The sequence below is a fragment of the Ursus americanus genome, chromosome 3 (assembly GCF_024610735.1).
Source record: "Ursus americanus isolate L20-20 chromosome 3, mUrsAme1.1.p, whole genome shotgun sequence".
In the NCBI taxonomy this organism is placed as follows: Eukaryota; Metazoa; Chordata; class Mammalia; order Carnivora; family Ursidae; genus Ursus; species Ursus americanus.
This window is the reverse complement of record NC_142129.1, coordinates 79,474,579-79,497,757: the sequence shown is the minus strand read 5'-3', so window position 1 is coordinate 79,497,757 and position 23,179 is coordinate 79,474,579. Positions and strand designations below refer to the sequence as shown.

Sequence of the window (23,179 nt, the reverse complement as noted above, 5' to 3'; positions counted from 1 at the left end):
ACCTCCATACTGTTTTTCATAGTGGCTGCACCAATTTACATTCCCACCAAAACTTTTTCCACATCATCTCCAACATTTGTTTATTGTCTTTTTGATATTAGCCATTCTGAAGGGTGTGAGGTGATATTTTGTTGTGGTTTTCATTTGCATTTCCCTGATGATTAGTGACATTGAGCACCTTTTCATGACATGCTGGCAATCTGTATGTCTTTCTCGGAAAAATGCCTATTCAGATCTGCCCACTTTTTAATCAGATTGCTTGTTTTTTTGCTACTCAGTTGTATGAGTTCTTTTTATATTTGGATATTAACCCCTTATCAGGTCTATGGTTTGCAAATATTTTCTCCCATTCAGCAGGTTGCCTTTTCATTTGGTTGATGATATCCTTTGCTGTGTAGAAGCTTTTTAGTTTGATATAATCCCACTTGGTTATTTTCTCTTTTGTTGTCTTTGCTTTGGAGTCATAGCTAAAAACTCATCATCAAGACCTACATCAAGGAGCTTAATGCCTGTTTTTTTCTGGGAGTTTTATGGTTTCAGGTCTTGCATTCAAGTCTTTAAACCATTTTGAGTTAAGTTTTGTCTATAATGTAAGATAGTAGTCTAGTTTCATTCTTTTGCATGTGGCTGTTCAGTTTTCCCAGAACCATTTACTGAGGAGAGTGTCTTTCCCCGTTGTATATTCTTGCCTTTTTTGTTGTAAATTAATTAACCATATATGTATGGATTTATTTCTGGGCTCTCTAATCTGCTCTATAGGACCTATGTGTCTGTTTTTATGACAATAGCACACAGTTCTGATTATTATAGCTTTGTAATATAGTTGGAAATCAAGTCCATCATGCCTACAGCTTTGTTCTTCCTCAATATTACTTTGATTTTTGTTTTGTTTTGTTTATTTATTTATTTATTTATTTGACAGAGAGAGCATGCACGAGAGCAAGTGTACAAGCAGGGGAAGTGGCAGACAGAGGGAGAGGGAGAAGCAGGTTCCCTGATGAGCACAGAGCCCAATGTGGGGCTCGATCTCAGGACCCTGGGATTATGACCTGAGCCAAAGGTAGACGTTTAACAGACTGAGCCACCCAGGTGCCCCCTCAATATTACTTTGGATATTTGGGGTCTTTCATGATTCCATACAAATTTTAGGATTGTTCTAATCCAGTGAATAATGCCATTGGAATTATGATAGGGATTGTATTGAATCTGCTGATTGCTTTGGGTAGTACGGCTATTTTAATGATATTCATTCTACCACTCCATGAATGTGAATTATACTTCCATTTATTTGTGTCTTCAATTTCTTTCATCAATGTCTTGTAGTTTCAGTGTACAGGTCTTTCACCTCCTTGGTTAAGTTTATTCCTAAGCATTTTATTCTTTTGTTGCAATTGTAAATGGGATTGTTTTCTTAAATCCTCTTTCTGATAGCTCATTAGTCATGTATAGAAATGCAACAGATTTTTGTGTGTTTGTTTTGTACCCTGCAACTTTACTGAATTCATTCATTAATTCTAACAGGAAACCTATGACACTTGGTTTCATACCAGGCATGATATTGTTAGCATTAAAAAATTGCAAGATAGTTTCAGCTCATTGTTGATTGTAAGGACATGATTAAGATCATGATTTGTGGCATTAGGATGACAATGTGGAATCTACCTTTAAATATGCATCTTAGAAAGGATTACTGGGGTTGTAATTACAGGGAAAATATGAGAACAAATGAGTCAACTCATATTTTAGCAGAAATGTCTAAAATGTAAAAAAAATTCTCAAATATGCAATCATAGTCTATATATAGTATGGAATTTCACTTGAGAAATATTCTTTGTTAAATGAAAATGCTTGTTCACCAATGCCAAGGTCTGGAAGTTTTGCAGGGAAGGAATACTAATCCCCAACTCTTCCACATTATAGGAAAGGCTGATAAGCCTAAAGGAATATGGTAAGATTCACTTTGGGATCCTCATATCACCTTCTTTCTTAGAAAGTGTGGTGCTTCAGCTTCCTTTAGTAATAAATCTGTTTAATAGAAGATTGCATTCCAGGTGTTAGACACGACAATTTTTAGAACTCTCTCCCAAGAAAAATGTATTGCCTTACAAACAGTTATGATAATAATTTTTAAATATCACTGCTATTGTAATTGGGAGTGTAAAACAAGTACGCTTAAAATTTACCATCAATGGCTACAAAAATCATTTATTTGAGATTATACTTGGAATTTGCTTTCCTCACACTTTGTGTTCTGGTTCAGATCTCCAGTCCAGTACAAATGGAAGATCTCAGGGTAATGAAGTCCAAAAATTCTATGTAGAAATCAAAAGAGGCTAGAGACTTCCTGCCCTAATCTTAAAATGACACAGAAGAACACGGGTCTTTGAACACAGATACTAAGGACTGACTACTGGTTTAAAGAATAGGAGTTCTCTTTACATTTCATGCCTTTAAAAACAAAAGACTTTCAAATTATCCATCCCAGGCCACACCTGTGTATTCCAAATTCATATTTCTAACTGTCAATCATAGAGGTGGGGGTGGCAAAGTGGTCTGATTCTGGATAGAGCTCAGAGAATGTGCTGGTGTATTACATGTAGGATGTTAGAGAAATAGAGGACTCCAAAATGAACCAAGTTCTCAGAACTGAGCATATGCAGATATAATTTCCTGAGAAAGAGAAGACCAGGGGAGGAGCAGGTATGTGGAGGGAAAGAGGATGTTAAAAGTGCCTATGAGATATTCAAGGTCCTTTAAGGCCTATTTCTGTAACAGAGAATAAAGAAGCTCTAGAACACCATCACCCCAAAGATTTTACTTGAAAATCATTAGTGCTTATGGCTGGTTCTATTTGCTTTCTCCTGCTGACCCTGATTTGTTAGGTTTTGGCCCTGCCACCCATCATGACCCACATAAAGAAATAAACAGCTGTGATCTTGGCCGACCCGGCATATTCTTTGTTCTATCATAATGTCACTACTGGTGGTTCCTTCCAATGTGATGCAAGTTGTTTTTGCTGAGTTTTTGCTGGGATAAACGGCATTCAGCCTCAGACTGCCTTACTCTCTCAATCTGACCAGCAATCATGCACTCCCCATTCTAAGAGGTAAGAGCATATCATCAAGGTTCTGAAAGCAATTCAGCATACCCATTTTGGAACAATGTTCCTGTTGCCTGAACTAGGACCAACATTTGATTATAGGAGAATTAAATAGCACAGGGAAACCCTAGGAAGGTGGGATTTAATGATCTACAGAAGCATATAAAAAATTAGGTAATATGAAAAACATTAAATGCTGCTTGAAACATTTGCTGGGTCACAGGGGGGAATTGTGTTGCTAGAGGAGCTTTAAGAAGAGAAATAAATTTTCCCAAAGTACTATATTCCCACGTACCTGTGAGAATCTCAAGTTATAAAGCATAGCCATTTACTTCATTCAATGACTATACATGATGCTAAACACAGCTACTACTTCTAGCACCATTTTAAAAGAACACAGCAATAGAATTTTTTCTAACGATATGGACCACTGTTCGATTGTCTGGTGACATCAGTTTTGATTTTCGGCTGAATGTTTGGTACTCACCGCTTCCCAGTTGGGTAGAACCTTGAGCATGAATGCCCATCCCAGGCACAGTAAGGGTCCCTTGCCAGGCAGCAGTCAGCACAGGCTGTACCATAGATGTGGCAGCGATGCAGAGACACTTGGGAAATCCCTTCATTGGAGCTCACATACAACTGTTGCTATTGGAGGAATGATTATGATTTATTTCAGACGTGGATGTTAAAAGAGGGCTTTTTTTTTTATAATATATGTCTACACACCCTGAGATTCATTTTAAAATAGACTAAAAACAAGAAGCAAAGCACAGAGGGTATAAAGCCAAAATAAATAGAATTTTCTTAGGTTAATATGCCTATAATATTACCACTTTACTGTAAAAAAAAAAAAAAAAGCTTAGAGCCCTATGTAGAACGGTCATACATTTGAGACATTGGGATTTATTGTTCTCTCAGATTTGTGCTAATATATTACAGATTTAAATTATGATGCTTGCTTTATTTTTTGAAAGCACAAAGCAGCTTTCTTTTTCTTCAAATCTGGCAACCCATCACCTTTAAATTTGAAAAAGTCAAGTCTTAAGTAAAAGGCATTTTTAAGTTTAGGGGAAAAAGTACACTGTTAGTATGAGCTAAAATTTAAAAAAAAATTTTCACATGCCCTTGAAAGAGACATATTACTCATTAGAGCAATTTTTAAATTACTTAGAAGAATATCAGTATTTATATTTAGGCATGTCTTAAACTTTCTGTATGATTCAGTGATCTTCAGCATCCGAAGTCATAAATAAAGATTTCACTTTCCTTAATTTGCAGGATGTCAAGAACTTCTTACAATACTGCTCCAATTCTTTTATCTGTACATAAATTAGTTTTCAGGAGTTGAAAAGGTAAGTTTCTAACTGACGCTTGCTTTCTAAAGAAGTGATACTGTATAATTCAAATTAGCAGAGAATCTCTAAGCTGGAACTCGAATATATTCACATGTGCACAGACATACAAACACATCTGTACATATTCACTTACATACAATTTAAAATTTAAATCAATAGGGGCACCATTGGTCCACCAGGTTCTGGAGGCAGGCTTCTGGAATTCAAATCCCAGCTCAACCGCAAATATGCTGTGTAACTTTTCTGAATCTCAGCTTCCTCTTTGGTAAAACTGGGATAATACAGTACCTATCCTACAGAGTTAATTTAAGAACTAAATGTAAGGGCTAACTCCACATGAAATACTTAGAATAGTTTCTGACTCCTAAGCACTCAATGAATGTTAAATAATGTAGTAGAATAAATTACCAGTTAACAAACTATCAACTTAAACATTGTCAATTCTAATTAATCATTTGAATCACATCTTAGTCTATTATCTAATAAAAAATTATTTTATTCAGATTAATTTTTCAGAAATTGGCTGAAAATGATTGATCCCCAGTTGTGACAAACTATGAGAAAACAACTACATATTTTGACAATAACTATTTCTCTAGGAACATTTCAAAAAAGTGTTTATTGAGTACATTAATAAATAATATAGTGAATGCATCAGCTATGTTAAATTAAGGAAACCACTTTATTTAAGGAAAGAATACAAGTAGTTTCATTCTAGAAATTATCTTTTTTTTTAATTAACCCAACTATTTTCTGCTGTATGGAATGCAAGAATAAATTAGAGAATAAAGTAGCATAAAATAGAAAACAAAATAATTTGAAGACTAGGGAAGGTACTAAATTCATAATATTTAAATGTACATAAAATATCATTGGCAATTTGTATTTCTTTCTTAGTGAAAAAAGAATGAGGTACACAGTTGTGCAAATGAGTTCCCCAAAACTCAAATAACTACTTTTCCTGAATCTAATGATTGAAAGAAACATTTTTAATTATCTACAATATAAGATGTTGAAGACAGATTTAATACTCCTTTTTTCCTGTGTGTATATGTGTATTGCATATTGCAATTTAATGGAATGGATTGTGAACTATGAGTGTACCAGCTGAATTACAAGTTGAATCGTAACGTGTATTACTGTAATTGTACACTGGACTACTCTGCCACACAAATTGCTCTGTGTCCATTTTGAATTTCGCTCCGATACTCTCTCTTTTCATTAAACTACTGTAAACAAGGGGCTTCCCTGCTGACTTCAAAGACAATTCTGACTTGGGATCAGCTCCCTGGGACACTGGGGAAAATGACAAATGGTTTCTTGTTACTTGGGAAAATGTTTGTTATGCACCATACAAACATTTTTACAGATGATATCTTTAGCTCTATTGTACCCTATTTATTTTTCTTCATAAAATTGAGTCAAGTGAAAAGAGTACAGGACTGACTGTGGAATACTTCTTCATCTTCATCTGTAACAGACCAAATAAGGTAAAGAACACTAACATTATGTCATCAGTTGTGCTAACACTTAAAACCTTTATTCCATATTCCAAGAAAAATAAGTCTCAGGCTCTTTAAACAGCGGTTACCAAGGTCCTGCTTTATTTTAGGCAATTTATATAAATTAACTCATTTGTGAGAAAAGCATTACCTTGTAGAGGCAGAAACTTCGGCCAGTGAAGTTTAATGACTTAACCATAATTTATGGACAAGTTGGGATTCAAATGCATGTCCATCCTGCTCTGAAGCCTACTGCATTTCTGACTATGATTCCACCCTTTAGAACTTTCTTCCAGAGAGAACACCTTAGAGGCTGGAGAGGTGTACGTGTTGCATAGGCAGAGACTGGGATAGGCTTTTCCTTTTTTGTGATCATTGTGTATTTGCATGCGTAAGCACAAATTAGAAGATGAAACATTTCTGATACTCATAGTCAAACATTTCTTCCCTCAAACCCGAATCCTTATATGGCTTAGATTTGAGACATTCAGATTTTTTTAATGACATGTACAAACTCTAAGAAATAGCACTTCCTTAGCAATAAGCATAAAAGAATGCATTGTACATTTTAAACATGTGATAGCAGCAGGAACTCGGAAGAGGACTGATTACTCATTCCAAGCCCCTGAGAATGTTTGTGATGCTATAGTAGCCCAAACATTATACCGAATTCTTCATTCAGAAGATTATTTCTATTTTGGTTGGCTTCACACACTGTAATATTTGAGAATATAGGATATACAAAATGTTGGAATATCTTGCTGTATATATTTATATGTTCTGCTCTCCTGGGCTTTTATACAAAACAGACCTATTTTGCTTTCCATTAACAGCTTTTAAATTATGCATCAAAATTAAAGATGATTTTGTGGTTACTGTAAATAATAATTATTTTTCTAACACTAAAATTAATTTTTCTAAAATTACAAAATACATTTTTCATAACAGTAAAATTTTTAATATATAAAGAAAATAAAAATGGGGTTGTTTTACCTTTTTGGATGAAATTTTCATCGTTGTTATAGGAGCACGATTCTGAAAAATTAAAAAAAATTGTTAGTTGTTCAAATAATCCTTTAAAAAGATTTGCATTAAAAATATTCTCATCTGTTAAAATTCAAGAAATCATCATTTCTCTATATATGCACATATACTCAAAGTTTAGCAATACTTGTCCCTAAAGTACATTTCCTCTGTTGGGAGTAAGGTGTTATACAAATATATGCCTAAACTAAAAAAAAAAAAAAAAAAAAGTAGCAACTATAACACATTATCAATTATAGTCATTAGAAAAACAAAGAAAATCTGAGAAATTTGGAAGAATTAAAAAAATTATATCTTGGAATACTGAATCCAATGAATAAAACTTAGGCTTGCATGGGTGTGGGTAAGATGCTGTGGTACCCCATGTTATTCTCCCACAACACAAGCACTCTGCATAAGAAGCTACCATGCACCTGACAAATGTTGCTTTGGAAAGATGTATTAGCCTGAATTATACTTATTAATTCTGTTGCAAACAAAGAAATACTGTTAGAAAATGTCCTCTTTTGATAAATGTGAATTAGGGAAAGCACCTAAGAATGTTCTGAAATAGTGATCCTATTTGAAAGTCACTTATCCATAAAATTTACTTCTTAAACATTATGAGCTCCTTTTAAAAGTTAGACTTGTGATAACCTGATAAATATCTGTGAAGTTTTATTTGAATAACTCAAATAAGAGCAAGCTCTCAAAACCAATGGTACTTACAATTATTTCTTGTTCTGGAAGTATGTGTTCTTACGTTTAAAAGAGAAAATGGTGATATTATCTAAACACTCAATCTAAACACTCAATTGCAACAGGCTGTGATCACTGCTTAGAAATACACATACACATACACATACAAAAAATGTATTGCAATTTATATCCATCCAGGCAACTACCAATAGCTGTATCTCCAATTCAAATTAAGTTTGAGGAAGCTGGATGTATTTTCAGGAAATATTCTGAACAGAGGATTAAAAGAAGATATCATGGTTCTGCACTCTATAAAAACTGTGTCTGGTTTTTTAAAGTTTATCAGTGTGACACTTCGCTAAGGAATTTGTTTCAATTCAAATGCATTATTTCCTCACGTGCTAATCACAGTATATCATACACACCCAGTTATTTTTACCTCACCTCAGAAATATGACACAAACACCATGTTGAAGACAGTAAGTCACTGTAATTGGCAACTGTGTCTCTCAATTTAGCCATATCAATCACTGGCACACACGTCCACAAGAAAGCTCAAACTTTTTTAGTCTCTCTCTTGGGCTGATGTCCCCCACATGCATTTTGACTGACTCTGTTTTTCCACTTCGAGTTTATTCTTCATGATGATAACACTAGCATAACTCATATAACAGACCATAAGTAGTTCGCACATGATCAGAATGACTCACATTTCTTTAAGAGCCTTCCGTAACTTACATGTTTGGGTTTGTGTCAAACTCAATGTTTTCTGATTATCAAAAAATGATACTTCGGAATTAAAAATGAAGTTCTACAATATGGCATTTTTGCTCTCTTTAAGCAAATTCCAGAATAAGGTAGTCTCTGTTATTTTGGCCAGCCAAGTTGTCTGTATTGAATTGAATGAGGAAAAATATTTTATATATAATGCAATTTTGGTTAATCTAATGAAACAATCAATTCCTTTATAATGCAAGGCATAGAAAAACCACTTGAATGTCTATAGTTAACATTTTATAAGCACAATATTAACACGCTAATCACAACGAACCTTATGCCAAGCTGAGTCTAGCATTAAAAATTGTAAATTCAATAACATACTGGAAAATTTTCCAGAGTTCCTCAGATTTCATTTGGTTATTTTTAAAAAATATTTCTTAACATCTAAAATGTATTAGCATAATCTAAACAACACATCTTGATCACTTATACGCTTATAAATTCAATAATTTTGGTGACTGTGGGAACATGTATTAATGAGTATATATTCTGAGTCTGCTCAACTAAGCAAAGCAACTGACTAAACCAGCGATAGTCTGCTCCTGGGAGTCCTGAAGTGCTAATTTTACTTGGTTAAAGACTGACTCTGGTCTTTTGATGTCCATGGGCCGTTTGTTTTGGTTTATTGTTCTTGTTTTGTTTTGTTTTGTTTTGTTTTATTTCATCGTCATAAACTTAACTCTGCAATCCAGCTAGACTTGGAGGGGAGTAAGGAAAATATGAACCCACAGACCTGCAGTGAGAGCACAAAGATTACAGGATATTTCCAGCAGATGGGGGTGAAGGGGTGCTCTCCTGAGCTACAGAAGGAATGGCCTAGTAGTTAAGGTAAAACAGAAGTCAAATTTATTAGATTTGTTCACAGTCGGCAGTGGTGATCTTGCTGGCCTTGCCATTCCGGGACCCAAAGCTCTCCATCCACAATATTCCTGCCCTCCCTCACCTTGCCAAAGACCACATGCTTGCCATCCAACCACTCAGTCTTGGCAGTGCCGATGAAAAACTGGAAACCGTTTTTGTTGGGTCCGGCATTTGCCATAGATAAGGTGCCAGGACCCGTGGGCCTCAGATGAAATTCTCATTATCAGATTTCTCCTCATAGATGGACTTGCAGCCAGTGCCATGATGGTGTGTGAAGTCACCATCCTGGCCCAGAAATCCGGGAATAATCCTGTAAAAGCAGGGATCTTTATAACTAAATCCTTTCTCCCCAGTGCTCAGAGCACGAAAGTTCTCTGAAGTCTTTGGAACTTTGCAAGCAGCCTGAAAGAGACGCAGCCCAAGGGCTTGCCATCCAAGGTGATGTCAAAGAGCCCAATGGGGTTGACCAAGGGCAGGTGGCACTGGCGACTCTAGGGCAGCGGCGTCTGCCCGTGGGCTGTTTCTTCTTGATTGATTTAGTTGGAAATAGTAGTCTGCAATAGGAGTGATTCCATGCCAAAGTATCTTTGCAATCCTAACAGCTCCTCTGGCTGTGTTTTATCCATCTTTCCAAATGTTTATCAGAGAAATCACTTGAACTACAATGGCTTACATCTTAAGGAGAGAAGGGACATCACTGATCTGTTCCCCAGGGCCACAGATCCAGAAAGAATAGGCACTCTGCCCTGAGCAGGTGATGCCTTACAGGACTGAACTTCCCTCTGTGTGCCTTTTTGTTGGTGCTGTGTATGCTTTTCTTTCTGTTTCTTTTTGTTAAGCCCAAATTTAAGAACAAAGAGAATAATAATAAAATCTCAAGTTCAGCAGAACATAAAGCTTTGAGTGGTAAAGAGACATTTGTTTTATGTAACTCGAATGACATTTGAATTGAAAGCAATAAAACAAGAGAAAACAAAGCAGTTTTTCTTAAAATTCCTGGATAAAAAAATATGAGAAAGTTTATCTAACAATCAATAATGTAAGGCACTTGGGTTTCAGTGGCTTGTGAAGCAAATGATAAAAGCCCTTTGCTGGCAAATCTTTTAGACCTTGACCACAAGAACTCATTTATAAAAATAATGATGACCCAAATTCTTCGAGTTGTGATGATAGCTGAAAAAATGAATCTTTTAATGTTAAGATAACTGGAAATTGTAAAAAAAAAAATACTTCAGAAAAATATTTGTTCTATATTTCTCATTTTATCTGGTGTTTCCTACCCTCAAAAACTTATGATATTTATTTGATCCTTTATCAAACATTTTTTTTCCTCCCAAGTGGCCCTAAGATTAAAGAATTCCATCCATCATGCATGTGCTGAGATTAACAGAAGAGATGCTCAGACCTTAAAGACTTGTAACTCCTCCAGAATGAGCTCGCCCCTGGCAGAGCTGTTAGCGGGAAGAACCACCACCTTCTGCACAGTGCCTCGGTCTAAACCAAAGGAGAAAACAAAACAGAACAATGAGATGCAGGAAAGAAAGACATTTAAACATAAGACCACCGACTTAGCATTTAAAATACCATTTCTATAATTACTTAGTCATCCAAAAGAGGCTGTATATATTGAGCTATATTCCAAATCTCATATGTTTAAATTGAGGTTATATCTAATTCAAAATGAACCAATATGAACATCTTATATTTTGTAATATTTGGTATAGTCATAGCTATGAGAGAAAAAGAGAATGTACAAATGTCTTACAAAGTCAAAAGTTCTGTTTCTGAATCAAGTGTGTATTCTTCAAATATTAATACATAACTTTAAGTTTGGCCCTTAAAAATATTACTTAAATCTCCAAACCAATTTTATAAAGTGACACTCCCATGCTTTTGTTTACCTTGACACATAATGATTTGATTATCTGAGAAAAAAGATTATTACAAATGAATTTTTATGGTAATCATATTATAAACACCAGTACTAGAAATTTACATTTGACCTGTAGTTGTGAGAGATTTCAGACACGGTAAAATGTTTTACTCACAATTCAAAAGAATTTTTAAAGCACAAATGTAACTATGGTCTCAGATCAGATGCAGACACCTATTCATAGAATAATTCTACTGTTTTCACACATACACGTACTCACTTGGGAAATTTTTTTTAGATATTCTTAAAATTCAGGGGAAAATATGAAATTAGATGGTCCAAATTAACTTAAGCAAATAAAAATTTATTCATAGTTCCAATGAGATTGCCAAAAACAGAGATGCCCAATAAATTAATACATGCAGAAAATGTTATTAATGCCAATATTTTTAGTTAAGATAGTTTCATATGTCGCATGAACATCTATCTTCTAAGCATATAATTTTGCCACTCTACCAATCACATAAATTTTGGGTTTAAAGGAAATGAGTTGAGATTCAATGATGTGGGGTAAAGCAAATTTGTAAATTATTTGATAAAGCAAAAATGTATTTCCTCACCAAAATATGTTTCTATTATAATAATTAATGAGCTTTATCATAAATATCAAGTCATTACTTTTAAGTATGAGCATACAACTGTGGGTATATAATTTGGAAAGATGCATTATCATCAACAGATACTTGAACATTTTTAAATTCTCTTGAGAAACATCAATAAGAGTTCATTTGAGGGGCACCTGGGTGGCTCAGGCGGTGAAGCAACGGAGTTTTGGTTTGGGCTCAGGTCATGATCTCGGGGTCCTAAAATGGAGCTCCCAGTCAGGCTCCACGCTGGGCATGGAACCTGCTTGAGATTCTCTTTCTCTCTCTCTCTCTCAAAAAAAAAAAAAAAAAAAAAAAAAAAAGAGTTCATTTGAACTGAATTTTACGGGACTTTACAACTAGGAATCATTTTGCGATGAATACCACAATTCCCAAATGCCACATCTCAAACTGGCCTGTATTCCACAAGCAAGAGTATCTCTGATGTAAAAGCTCCCATTTCAGGGCACCTGCGTGGCTCTGGCAGGGACTCTTGATTTCAGCTCAGGTCATGATCTCAGGATTGTGAGATTGAGCCCCACATTGGGCTCTATGCTGGGCATGAAGACTGCTGGGGATTCTCTCTCTTCCTCTCCCTCTGCCCCTATCCACTGCCCCTCTCAATCCCTCTCTTAAAAAAAAATCCTATTTCACATTTACATTTTCTATCTTACAAGCCTAATTGAAAGATTCAAAATATTACTTTTTTTAAAAGGAAGCTCTACACCCAATGTGGGGCTCCAACTCACGGCCCCAAGATCAAGAGTCAGATCCTCTACTGACTGAGCCAGCCAGGTGTCCCTCAACATAATTCTTAATAAAAAATAAACTCTACTTCAAAATGTTACCAACTAAAAAATTAAAACCTACTAAGTAATAACAAAAATGTACAGAAGAACAAAATTTGGGGATTTTGCCAGAACAATCCCTAAACCCTGTGAGGATACAAATTATGTGCACCTGATCCTAGAAGTTTCAAACTATATTCTATAATTTAAAATTCATTTCTTATGCCATATTCAAAGATAAATAACAATTTCAAAGCTTTGAAAGCTCTAGGTATAATTAAAACGCTTTGAAATTTCTGTTTTACTGATCAGCTTCCTTACAATCAGCCCTGGTAACAATTTGCACTATTTTTCTTGGAAGGTAAGTAACGCATGTACAAATTTGAAGGGAAAAAACATTTGGGGATGCTATGCAGAGACATGTCACAATTAAAATGGATGAATGTGGCTGCAGGTGTCCCCCAATTTCTGCTAACAATTCATCACCAAGAACCTTGGAAACTTCTGACGGAATAAAATATATCAAAAATCTTAAAATGAAAGCTTTGAAATTATAACATCTAGGGCAGGATTTGTGTAGTATAGTGTGTGTGCGTGTGTGCACGTGTGTAAAGAACGAGGGCGTAAAACCATCTTTGTTTTAGGTCATGTTATCATAAACATTATATTTTTTTCTTTCTTTTTTTTTTTAAGAGGTCACGCCAGAGTTTTATGGTTCCCTGCTGCAGTTTGTAAGGATCACTGCCATTCTCTGTGACAGCAGTGACCTCTTTCTTGAGCAGAGACTGAGCAGAAACTATATAACCATAGTCCCAAATAAAGCTGCAAGAAAGGGAATCTTGACTACAGGGATTCCCAAAGATAAGACTGTCAGCTCTGAAAAAAATTAAGTATTCTCAAATCAGACAACTGGCTCCCGTTTTTAACCTAAGGTTTTAACTTAACTATGTGAGCAACATTTTACACAAATCATCATTTCTTTTGAAAGAAGCCACAACAAACATACTTAATTCATGCCATTTATAAAATATTACCCTAAAAGTGGCTAAAAAAGGGCTAATAAAAAGATAATGCAATACTTGCTTTTGACTCATTTGCAATAAAAGCAAGAACACCACTTTTATTTATTGCTTGTCTTCCTATAATAGTTATTTTTTGTTTTGCTGGTAATGATGAGTAGATTCCCTTTTAGTTTAAGACCTTTAAAGGTAAAAATATACTTTTATACCAAGTAAAACTGAATGTCAACTTACCTGAAACTCTTGCAAAAATATAAGTAACTTGTATTGGTAACATTTCTACTTGAAAATCAAGTTTAAATAAAATCATAGAAATGCAAGATCCGGGGTGCCTGGGTGGCTCAGTCGTTAAGCGTCTGCCTTTGGCTCAGGGCATGATCCTGGTGTTCTGGGATCGAGCCCCACAACAGGCTCCTCCACTGGGAGCCTGCTTCTTCCTCTCCCACGCCCCCTGCTTGTGTTCCCTCTCTCACTGGCTCTCTCTCTCTCTCTCTCTCTCTCTCAAATGACTAAATAAAATCTTAAAAAAAAAAAAAAACAAGACATGCAAGATCCCCAGACAGAACACATAATTATTGAATGCCTATTATGTGTCTGGTTCTTTGATTAAAATGTGTTATTTAATTATGACTTTCAAGAATATAAATATCCCTTTTAATTCCTTTACTCTTCCACGTTTAGGCATGGATTAGTACTTTATGAGCTAGTATTTCTGCAGAGTTCTTCATCAATTTTCATCAGGGCATCACAAATAATTATATTTGTTCTTTTTAGAATTCTACATATTAGTTTTTATATGCGTAAATTAGAATAGTCATTCAAACGTGTGGATTCAAATAAGAATACGATAGCTTTAAATCTTTGTGGCATTGTTAATCCTCACTTTTAACGATGGTTAATTTAGGTTTTATGAGATCTTGAATTTATGTAATTTGGGAAGCCTTCTTTAGGGAAAATAATTTGTAAATACAAAAACAGAGTTGTTTGTGTCTTCCCCAAAAAATTGCAAATGAGGAACTCTTAATTTTATGCTAAGTCCACCTCTAATAATAGCTAGTTTTCTGGAAAGAAAGAAAGAAAGAAAGAAAGAAAGAAAGAAAGAAAGAAAGAGAGAGAGAGAGAAAGAAAGAAAGAAAGAAAGAAAGAAAGAAAGAAAGAAAGAAAGAAAGAAAAAGAAAAGAAAGCTGTCTATAAAACTGGACAATACATTCTTTACATTGAAGAATCTCTATCTAACGAAATCTCATCTATAATGTCACTACATTTTATTGTCCAAGATTACCATTCACAAGTCAGAAAAAGGTTGAAAAATTTCTTCAGTTAAATCTACCTCTCTGTCTCTTTGTTGATTGGTCTTTCTTCTATAGCTACCAAGAAAACAATCTCTTTTTTACATCCCTCCATGTTTATCTTTATAATCTCTTCCTCTGGTCTAAGCATCAGCTCTCGCTCTCTCTCAAATAAGTAAAAATTAAAAATTAAGAAAATAAAATTCAAAACCAAACCTTTTTGCCTGCCTTTCTCTGGACACTGTGCAGTTTGGCATTATCCTATTTAAAACGTGAACAGAATTATAGATGGTTATGCTGTTATTTTACCAAATGCCAGACCTCCCTGAAACCGGACTATTTAAAAGACACAGCAATAGTCCTAGTAGTTGACCTCACACATGTCAGAATGGCTAAAATCAAAAACACAAGAAACAAGTGTTGGCAAGCACGTGGAAAAAAACAAACCCTCGTGCAGTTGGCAGGAGTGCAGACTGGTGCAGCGCCCTGGAAAACAGTATGGAGGTTTCCCAAAAAGTTAAAAATTAAACTTCCCTATGATCCAGCAATCGCACTACTGGGCATTTATCCAAAAAAATACAAATACACTAATTAAAAGAGATACATGCAACCCTATGTTTATTGCAGCATTATCTACAATAGCCAAATTATGGAAGCAGCCCAAGTGTCCATCCACTGATGAATGGATAAAGATGAGGTTGTGTAAATATACAACGGAATATTATTCAGCCATAAAAGGGAATGAAATCTTGCCATTTGCAACAACATAGATGGAGTTGGAGAACATAATGCTGAGCAAAGCAAGTCAGTCAGAGAAAGACAAATACCATATGATTTCACTCATATGTGGAATTTAAGAAAAAAAAAAACAAGCGAGCAAAGGGGGAGGAAAAAGAGAGAGAGGCAAACCAATAAACAGACTCTTAATTATAGAGAACAAACTGATGGTTACCAGAGGGGAGGTGGGTGGGGGATGGTTGAAATAGGGGATGGGAATTAAACAGTACACTTATCATCATGAGCACTGAGTAATGCATAAAATTACTGAATACTATCCTATATCGTACACCTGAGACTAATACAACACCATATGTTAACTACACTGGAATTAAAATAAAAAGCTTAGTAAAAAAAAATAGTTCCTGTAGTTGATCAACAACTTAGGTGATTGGTCAGGATCTTTAGTACTTGGGACCTCAGAAACAAATATCCTAACTCTAGTGTACATCATTTACAAGGCTCTACTCGATGTCTTTATATTTCTACTTTTGTTATAAACTTCCTGATTCCCACAAACTCCGGTTCATATTCTGAAGACACAGATTTAATCTGGTCCAGTTTAATCACGACTAAGGCACACAGCATAAATAGTACTCAGAGACCCATGAGTCATCAATGTGTAAGTGTCATTTCAATCTGTTGAAAAAGCCAACATACAGTTTGTTCCTGCTCCCTAAGCAGGCCTGTGTTCATGGGATAGTTTCTCTCAAAATGCAGTCATGGTAGACACCTAGAGCTTCTTTTTCAAGACATACAAATCCTTCAGTTCCCCATGTAGAAAATACTTCTGAGGTATCCCTGGGCTGTATCATTCACTACTAACTAAGTTGACTTGGGTTGTCTCCCACACATTTCACTCACTGATTCAACAAGAAATTACTGAGTGCCTTCAGTGAGTCCAGCACTGTATCCAGTATGGATGCAAAAATAAATAGGCACAGCACTCAAGAGTTTACAGTCTAGAATTTATGGTTTTTTGAGTAGTATGTTCCCATTAAAATGTTAGTCATTGAAAGATACACATTCCAGAATGTCCATAAAACTCCCAATTACTTATGACTACATAAAGCAATCTCTGTACCTTTTAGTTTGAAGATGATAATGTAGTTACCAAATGTCTTCTTTCTGAGGGCAGTGAAACTGGCATTCCTTGAATGTACTCAAAACATAAATCCTTTTTATTGTTTTGTAGAATTTAGGGTATTGCTTTTATTTCCTTGGGATAAGCCCCATCCCCACAATATATTTACAGTGAAGCAGAGTATCCTTCTTTTCCCCTAAAGCCTCAGTTTGCTTGTGTGTAAATATAAATAATAATTATACCTATTGTAATGGATATCTGTTCCTACCCAGAATCACGTCCCCTTTTTTGGGTAATAATACCCTAAGATATCTTTTGGAAACACGTCTCTCATTCTCAATCTATGCAGTTAAGGAACGGTGTGTGTATCTCTCTTCCAGCTCCAGGAGGATGCTATGACTTAGGCCTGTCCAATAAGTGTATCCCTTTGCCCCAGTGATTCATGCAGGAATGGGCAGAGAAACAAGTCAGGGCCCAGCCTTCCCCGGGAATTAGATATCTGGGAGCCTCTTTCTTTCTGAGATCAGGGTGATTAAAGACTTGTAAATCTGGAGGTGCAGGACCATCCTTCCCACCACATGCAGAGACTTTGAGGATAAATAATAAGGGGAAAGCAGAGCTGAAAGACAGTGAGATAAATTCCTAACAACATCATTTTAGCATAAATTCAGCTATGTCTGAGGCTGTCTCCTGCATTTCCCAGTTGAACACACACAGAGAACTTTTTATTTTTTTTAAAACTAGATTAAGAACGGTGTATGCTCACTTTCAGGTGAAAGAGTTCTGACTAATAAAAACTAAATGAATAATATGTGGAAATTGTTTAGCATGATGTCTGGTACATAGTATACCTTCAATAAGCACAAGTTATTATTTTTATTTATAGCTCAACCATCTACTAAAATTTTGACATTGTTAGAATCATCATTTTTTCTGAACCCCAATTTTCTCATCTATGAGATGTAGAAAATACTCATATCTTGAGCATATTGAAGCACTGTGATATGAACTGAGCAGGATAAGTTTTATAACAAACCTACATACGAAGATGACATAGTAGACTCACCAATCCACATTAGTAATTTTTCTTTTGTTTCATTGACTCTTTAAAGAAAATTCCCAGACAAGCTTCTTTCCTGCCTTATACATTTTATACCAAGTAGGATTATTTTTTCCTAACACAAGGAACCATAGCAATATTACCCTTAAATCTTCCCACTGTCTCCAGACAAAAGAACAGCTTGAATTTATAGCACAGTAAATACTGGCTGTCTCAAACAGGTGATCAAACATAGCTCATCACCCACCAGCTCATTAGAGTAGTCATTGTCTCACTTAAACTATAATCCTTAGGGGGTTTCACTGGAGATTGCTGTGCCAAACTGTCTGCTTGCCACTGGTCACCTGGGGATTTGGGGGAACACTGCCTCCTTAATCAGATCTCTGGTCAGAGCCCTTCCTCCAACTGCTCATCTGTAAAAATATTCTGGTGAGGGCCTACTTTGTGGGTGTAAGACCCGCGCAACCACACAAGTTTCTGCAGTCAGAGGCCCCATGCTCACTTTCATGCTCTGCCATTACCTCCTGGAAGTTCTTAATAACTTTAAACAAGTGACTCTGAATTTTCAGTTTGTACCAGGCTCTGCAAATTACGTAGTTAACCTGATTCTAGGTTTTGGTGATTGATAGGAATTTTTACCAGCTAACAAGCAGCCTTATTCAATTTAGTAAAGACAGACATACAAATCTCAAAGTCATATACTCAACACATTCTTCTTTTTCTTCTGTCTTCACTGTGGTGCCCCAGATGTCAACCTAAGCAGCACTAAGGATGATTTCCGAGGCAAACTACTGCAGGAAAATCAGTTGTAGTATTTATTCATAAAATTAGCATTATAAAAGATAAAATCAGTATATTTATTAAATAACAATTCTTCCTTCATCTTGATTTTCTGAAACAGCTTGTTTATTAAAATAAAGAAAAATAATTAAAGCCAAAAAAAACCCCACCCCAAAACCCTGCAATAACTCTGTGTGACAAATGAAAGCTTTATAGATAAATGAGAGAAGAATGGCTGGACATCCTACTTGATAAGTTTCTAAAATTAGATCTTTCCAGTTGGCTGCCTTGTTTCATGTTAGTTAAAATATGTATTCACAATAGATCTTTTCCTGTTCGTTTATCAAACAGCTGCTACATTCTTTTAAAAGTATTTTTTTTAAATTTGAGAATAAAACTGAATCATAAACTTATAATCTTTATTAACAGTTTACCAAATATACTTTTAAAAGGTTGCAATTCTATTCATGTACGTTCTCCTTTTAACAACAACAACAAAGAAATATTTCTAAACCAGGTCATTTAGCACAATTTCTCACACTTAGCAGGGCTTTTCATACTCAATAGGTAATTTAAGTGCCCTGATGCTGACAACCTTCAGCGGCACCCCTTAGGGCAGTTAGAGCCCCACTTGGGCATCAAAGGCATCTCAGTGTCTCTATTTGAGGGGAGGCCCTTGGAAAGGCAGTATCAACAAATGCTATCTATTCAGCATCTCCTCAAGTGTGATGGTGTTAAAAAGTTTGTAGGGTCAAGTAAATTTGGATAGTACTGGGTTAACCTAGGTTGAAGAGGTTTCTTTGCTGTTTGCTGAAGAACCTTTCAGAATTGTTAAAATACTTTTCTGCATTGTGAAGAAAATAAAGAATTCAATGACTTTCAAGTTTATTTGCTGATATCATTAATTTCATTTCATTCCCAAGGACCTACTATCCGTGTTCATTAAGAGACCGTGTCTATTGAACAAATAGTTTCTCAAAATGTGGTGTTCAAACTATCTCACTCAAAACCACCTAGGGAGTTTCCTAGAAAATGTGGGTGTTGGTTCCCATGTCAGACCACAGACTTAAAATTTTTAGAAGGGTTAATTTTAAACAAACTTTATAGAAGAAATATATATATGCTCAAACATTTGAGTATCACAGAAGATGAATACTACAATTCTTTGTAAACTATTTTGTTTCTTGGTAGTTGTCTGTATTTGTCAAAGAAGAGACTACAAAATTAGTTTTTTATATACCTGTTAATTTTTAATTTTCTTTCTGCTTAAGTTTAGCTAAAGTAGTATATTTTCTACTAACATATAAAATCAATGACTTATTTGGAATGTACTAAAATACTTTGGGAGAGTCTCCGAGCAAAATTATAATAAAAAGTTTCAGACATTTTGAAAATTATATATATATATAAATATATATGATTTGTACATAATCAGTGTATATATGAAAAAACGCATACATTTTTTAAAGTGTATATATATATACATATGAAATTATAAAAATACCCACTCATCTGCAAATCTTAAAATAATGATAAAACCTAGAGTTGGCATGGATATAAGGAAATAGCTGTTTTCAAACGCTTGGTGGAAAATGCATTCCAAAATACTTTCTGGAGGGCAACATGGCAGTTGGCCATGATGAAGTAGCTAATACTGGAATAGCCTTCCTGCACTAAACAACTATAAAACTAACAAACTACATGAGGTAATTCTTTCTAGGTAAGGGATAATAGACAGCACATGACTAAAAGAAGAAAAACTCACAAGATAACCTCCATGATCACCCCACTTTCTGCCTCGGAATAATTTCCCAACAGAGGTGCAAAGAGCTGCTGTCCAAGTAATGCATGGTGGTCCCACTGAGATGAGAAGATAGATGTGAGAATTTGGGGCAACAGAAGCAAATGAATTCTGTGATGCATGGTATCAGAGAGACAAAGCTGTGAAGAAAAGAGGTTCCAGAAGAAGTCCATGTGGAAATCCCCTGTGAGTCTATTGCTGATTTCTGGGATATATATTTGCAGAATAGGACCACCCAAGGCTTAACCGACTGCAGCTGCTATGCGGAGAATGGGACAGATAAATGATAGTTTCAGCAGTTCTGGGGAAGAGCAATCCTAGGTGAAGTGGGAGTTCTGGCCCAACCAGAGTACACATCTCATTAACACCTTGTTAAAACTCCTGGCATCCAGCTGACACGAAAAGCCTGAGCCTGTAAGAGTTAGTGCCACATTGTAGAGCAAGACTTAACTTTAGGGCTGTCCTAATAAAACTTGTAACCAAGACCTGATAAGACATTCAAGGGAGAGGGTTTGGAGTTTGAGTCCTGCTAAATTAGAGTGACTTACCTGGAACATAAGATTTTGAACAAAGAGTAAAACAAGTCTAAACACATTCTACACAATTGGCTAATAACTGACTGTCTGCTATAACAAGAATGAACACTCTTTAGGGGAAGATAACAGAACCTAAAGCCAAGATATTATCTGTAATGTACAGTATTCAACAACAACAAAAAATATTATACATGGAGAGAGAGAGATTGTGAGAAAATGTGTGGTTAATAATAAGAGGAAAAAGAAGTTAAAATTATCCAGATGTTAAACTTAGCAAATGACAACTTTAAAGCAGTCCTTATTATAGCTACATAAATATTTTGAAAATATTGAAAAGAAATTCAGAAATGAAAGGAAGAAATGGTCTTAATGAATTAATAGATAGAAAAACCCATCAAAGAAATTAAAACTATATAAAGTCAAATGGATAGTTGACAACAATAGTATAATAACTAAGATAAAATCTTAACTCCATAGACTTAGTAGCTGACTGAAGTTGAAAGAAGAGAATCCATGACTTGAAGCCAGATCAATGGAAATTATCCACTTGGAAGAACACAGAAAAAAAAATTATTGAAGAAAGTGAACACAATCTTTCAGGCATGTGTGATATTATCAAACAAAATATATGCTCAAGTAGAGCTCTGAAAGTAGAGCAGGGAGAGATTGGGGAAGAAAACATGTGAAGAAATAATGGCTGAAAATTTCCCAAGTTTGATAAAAAATATTATGTTGCACATCTAGGAATGCGGTGAGACCTAAGCTGACTAGAGACAAAAAGAGTGACCCTAGGCACATTATATTTAAACTGTTGACAACAAAAGCTATAGAAAAAAAACTTAAAAAAAAAAGAAAAAAGACATTATGTCACAAGAACAAGGGATATCATTATTGATGACGTTTAATTAGAAATAATGGAGGCCAGAAGATAATGGGATGACTTTTTTAAATGTCAAAAGAAAAAAAATAAATAAAAAGGAGTTAACCCAGCGTTCCACATCCAGTGAAAATATTCTTTAAAAATGAAGATGAAATCAGCCATTCTTTAGATAAATAAAATCTGGGAAAATCTGTCGCCTACAGACCTCCTGCATTTAAAGAAATGCTGAAGAACGCATTTTAGTCTAAAGGGAAATCATGCAAAATGGAAATTCAGGTTTACAGGAAGAACAAAGAGAACCAGATATGATCCTCTTTCTAGCAGAGCTGATTGAGGTGCAAATATCTTTATCAACCTAGGCCACCATTTGTCAAGAGGTCAATAGCTGACAGAAGGACAAAACTGAATCCCACTCCCTGCTAAGGAGAACAGAGGCCCAGTCAAACCACATCTAAAGCCACCCTACCATTGTTTTTCAGCTTTATGAACCAATAAATCTTTATTAAAAAGCAAACAATATTTCTTAGGATCTTAAGTGCCAGTAAAATAAAATGCCCCCTCCCCCTCAAAAAGCCAAGCAAAGGCATCTGTGGTATCTTACAAAGTGAAAAAATAATCAGTATTTATAGTATAAATCCCTCTATATCAGCAGGAGATTACACTATTTTTAATGGAGGCCCATTGTCTCCTCTTCGGCAACTCTAATTTTCAAATTTTTTGTTGTTGGTTTTTTTTCTTTTTCTTTTTTTTAAGTTCTTTTGGTGGTAAAATCTGTCCTGACTTGAACTAATTTGGTCGCAAAACCTGACCTGCACTTACGTAAGGCTATTTACGTGGGTTTTTTTTTTTTTTCTTAATTTATTACACTTGGTGTGAAGATTTCTGTCTCACTGCAGAAATAGCACTATGTGTTTCACAGGGTGTGGTCCAAGGTTCTGCAAGCCATTTTTCCCTAATATATAGGCACAAATTACCTTTTTCTATTCAAATACTTTTGAAGGCTGAAATACATTTATTTCGTTTCAAATAGGGAATATAAACTAGGATGACTTGCTTTCTTTTTTTGTTCATCTCTTTCTTGATTAAAAAATAAGCATATGTAAGTTGGGCAAATAAAAAAATAATTTAGTACAGCTGTAGACTGAAATTAGGTTCCAGTTGTTACTAAAATGATAAAGTAGAATGTAAATATTCCAAAGCTGACCTAGTAGAGCTACTCTACTAATTCAGGACACTGCTCTTGAGATCACCTAATAGCAGTTACATTAGAAGGGATACAACCAATTTGCACTGTTCCCCCACAGGCTGAACACCGTGTGTAACTGAGC

The 23,179-nt window shown here is 35.2% G+C and overlaps 1 protein-coding gene across 1 annotated transcript in view; it reads right to left on the bottom strand.

Moving 5' to 3' along the window:
* SEMA3C (semaphorin 3C) overlaps positions 1-23,179 on the bottom strand; it is a 169,375-nt gene that overhangs the window by 13,201 nt on the left and 132,995 nt on the right. Inside the window, exons 13-15 of the mRNA XM_045793378.2 lie at positions 10,726-10,814; positions 6,951-6,992; positions 3,588-3,745 (exon numbers count right to left, since the gene is read on the bottom strand). Coding sequence (XP_045649334.1) covers positions 3,588-3,745; positions 6,951-6,992; positions 10,726-10,814 — 289 coding nt within the window. The remainder of the gene's footprint in view (positions 1-3,587; positions 3,746-6,950; positions 6,993-10,725; positions 10,815-23,179) is intronic.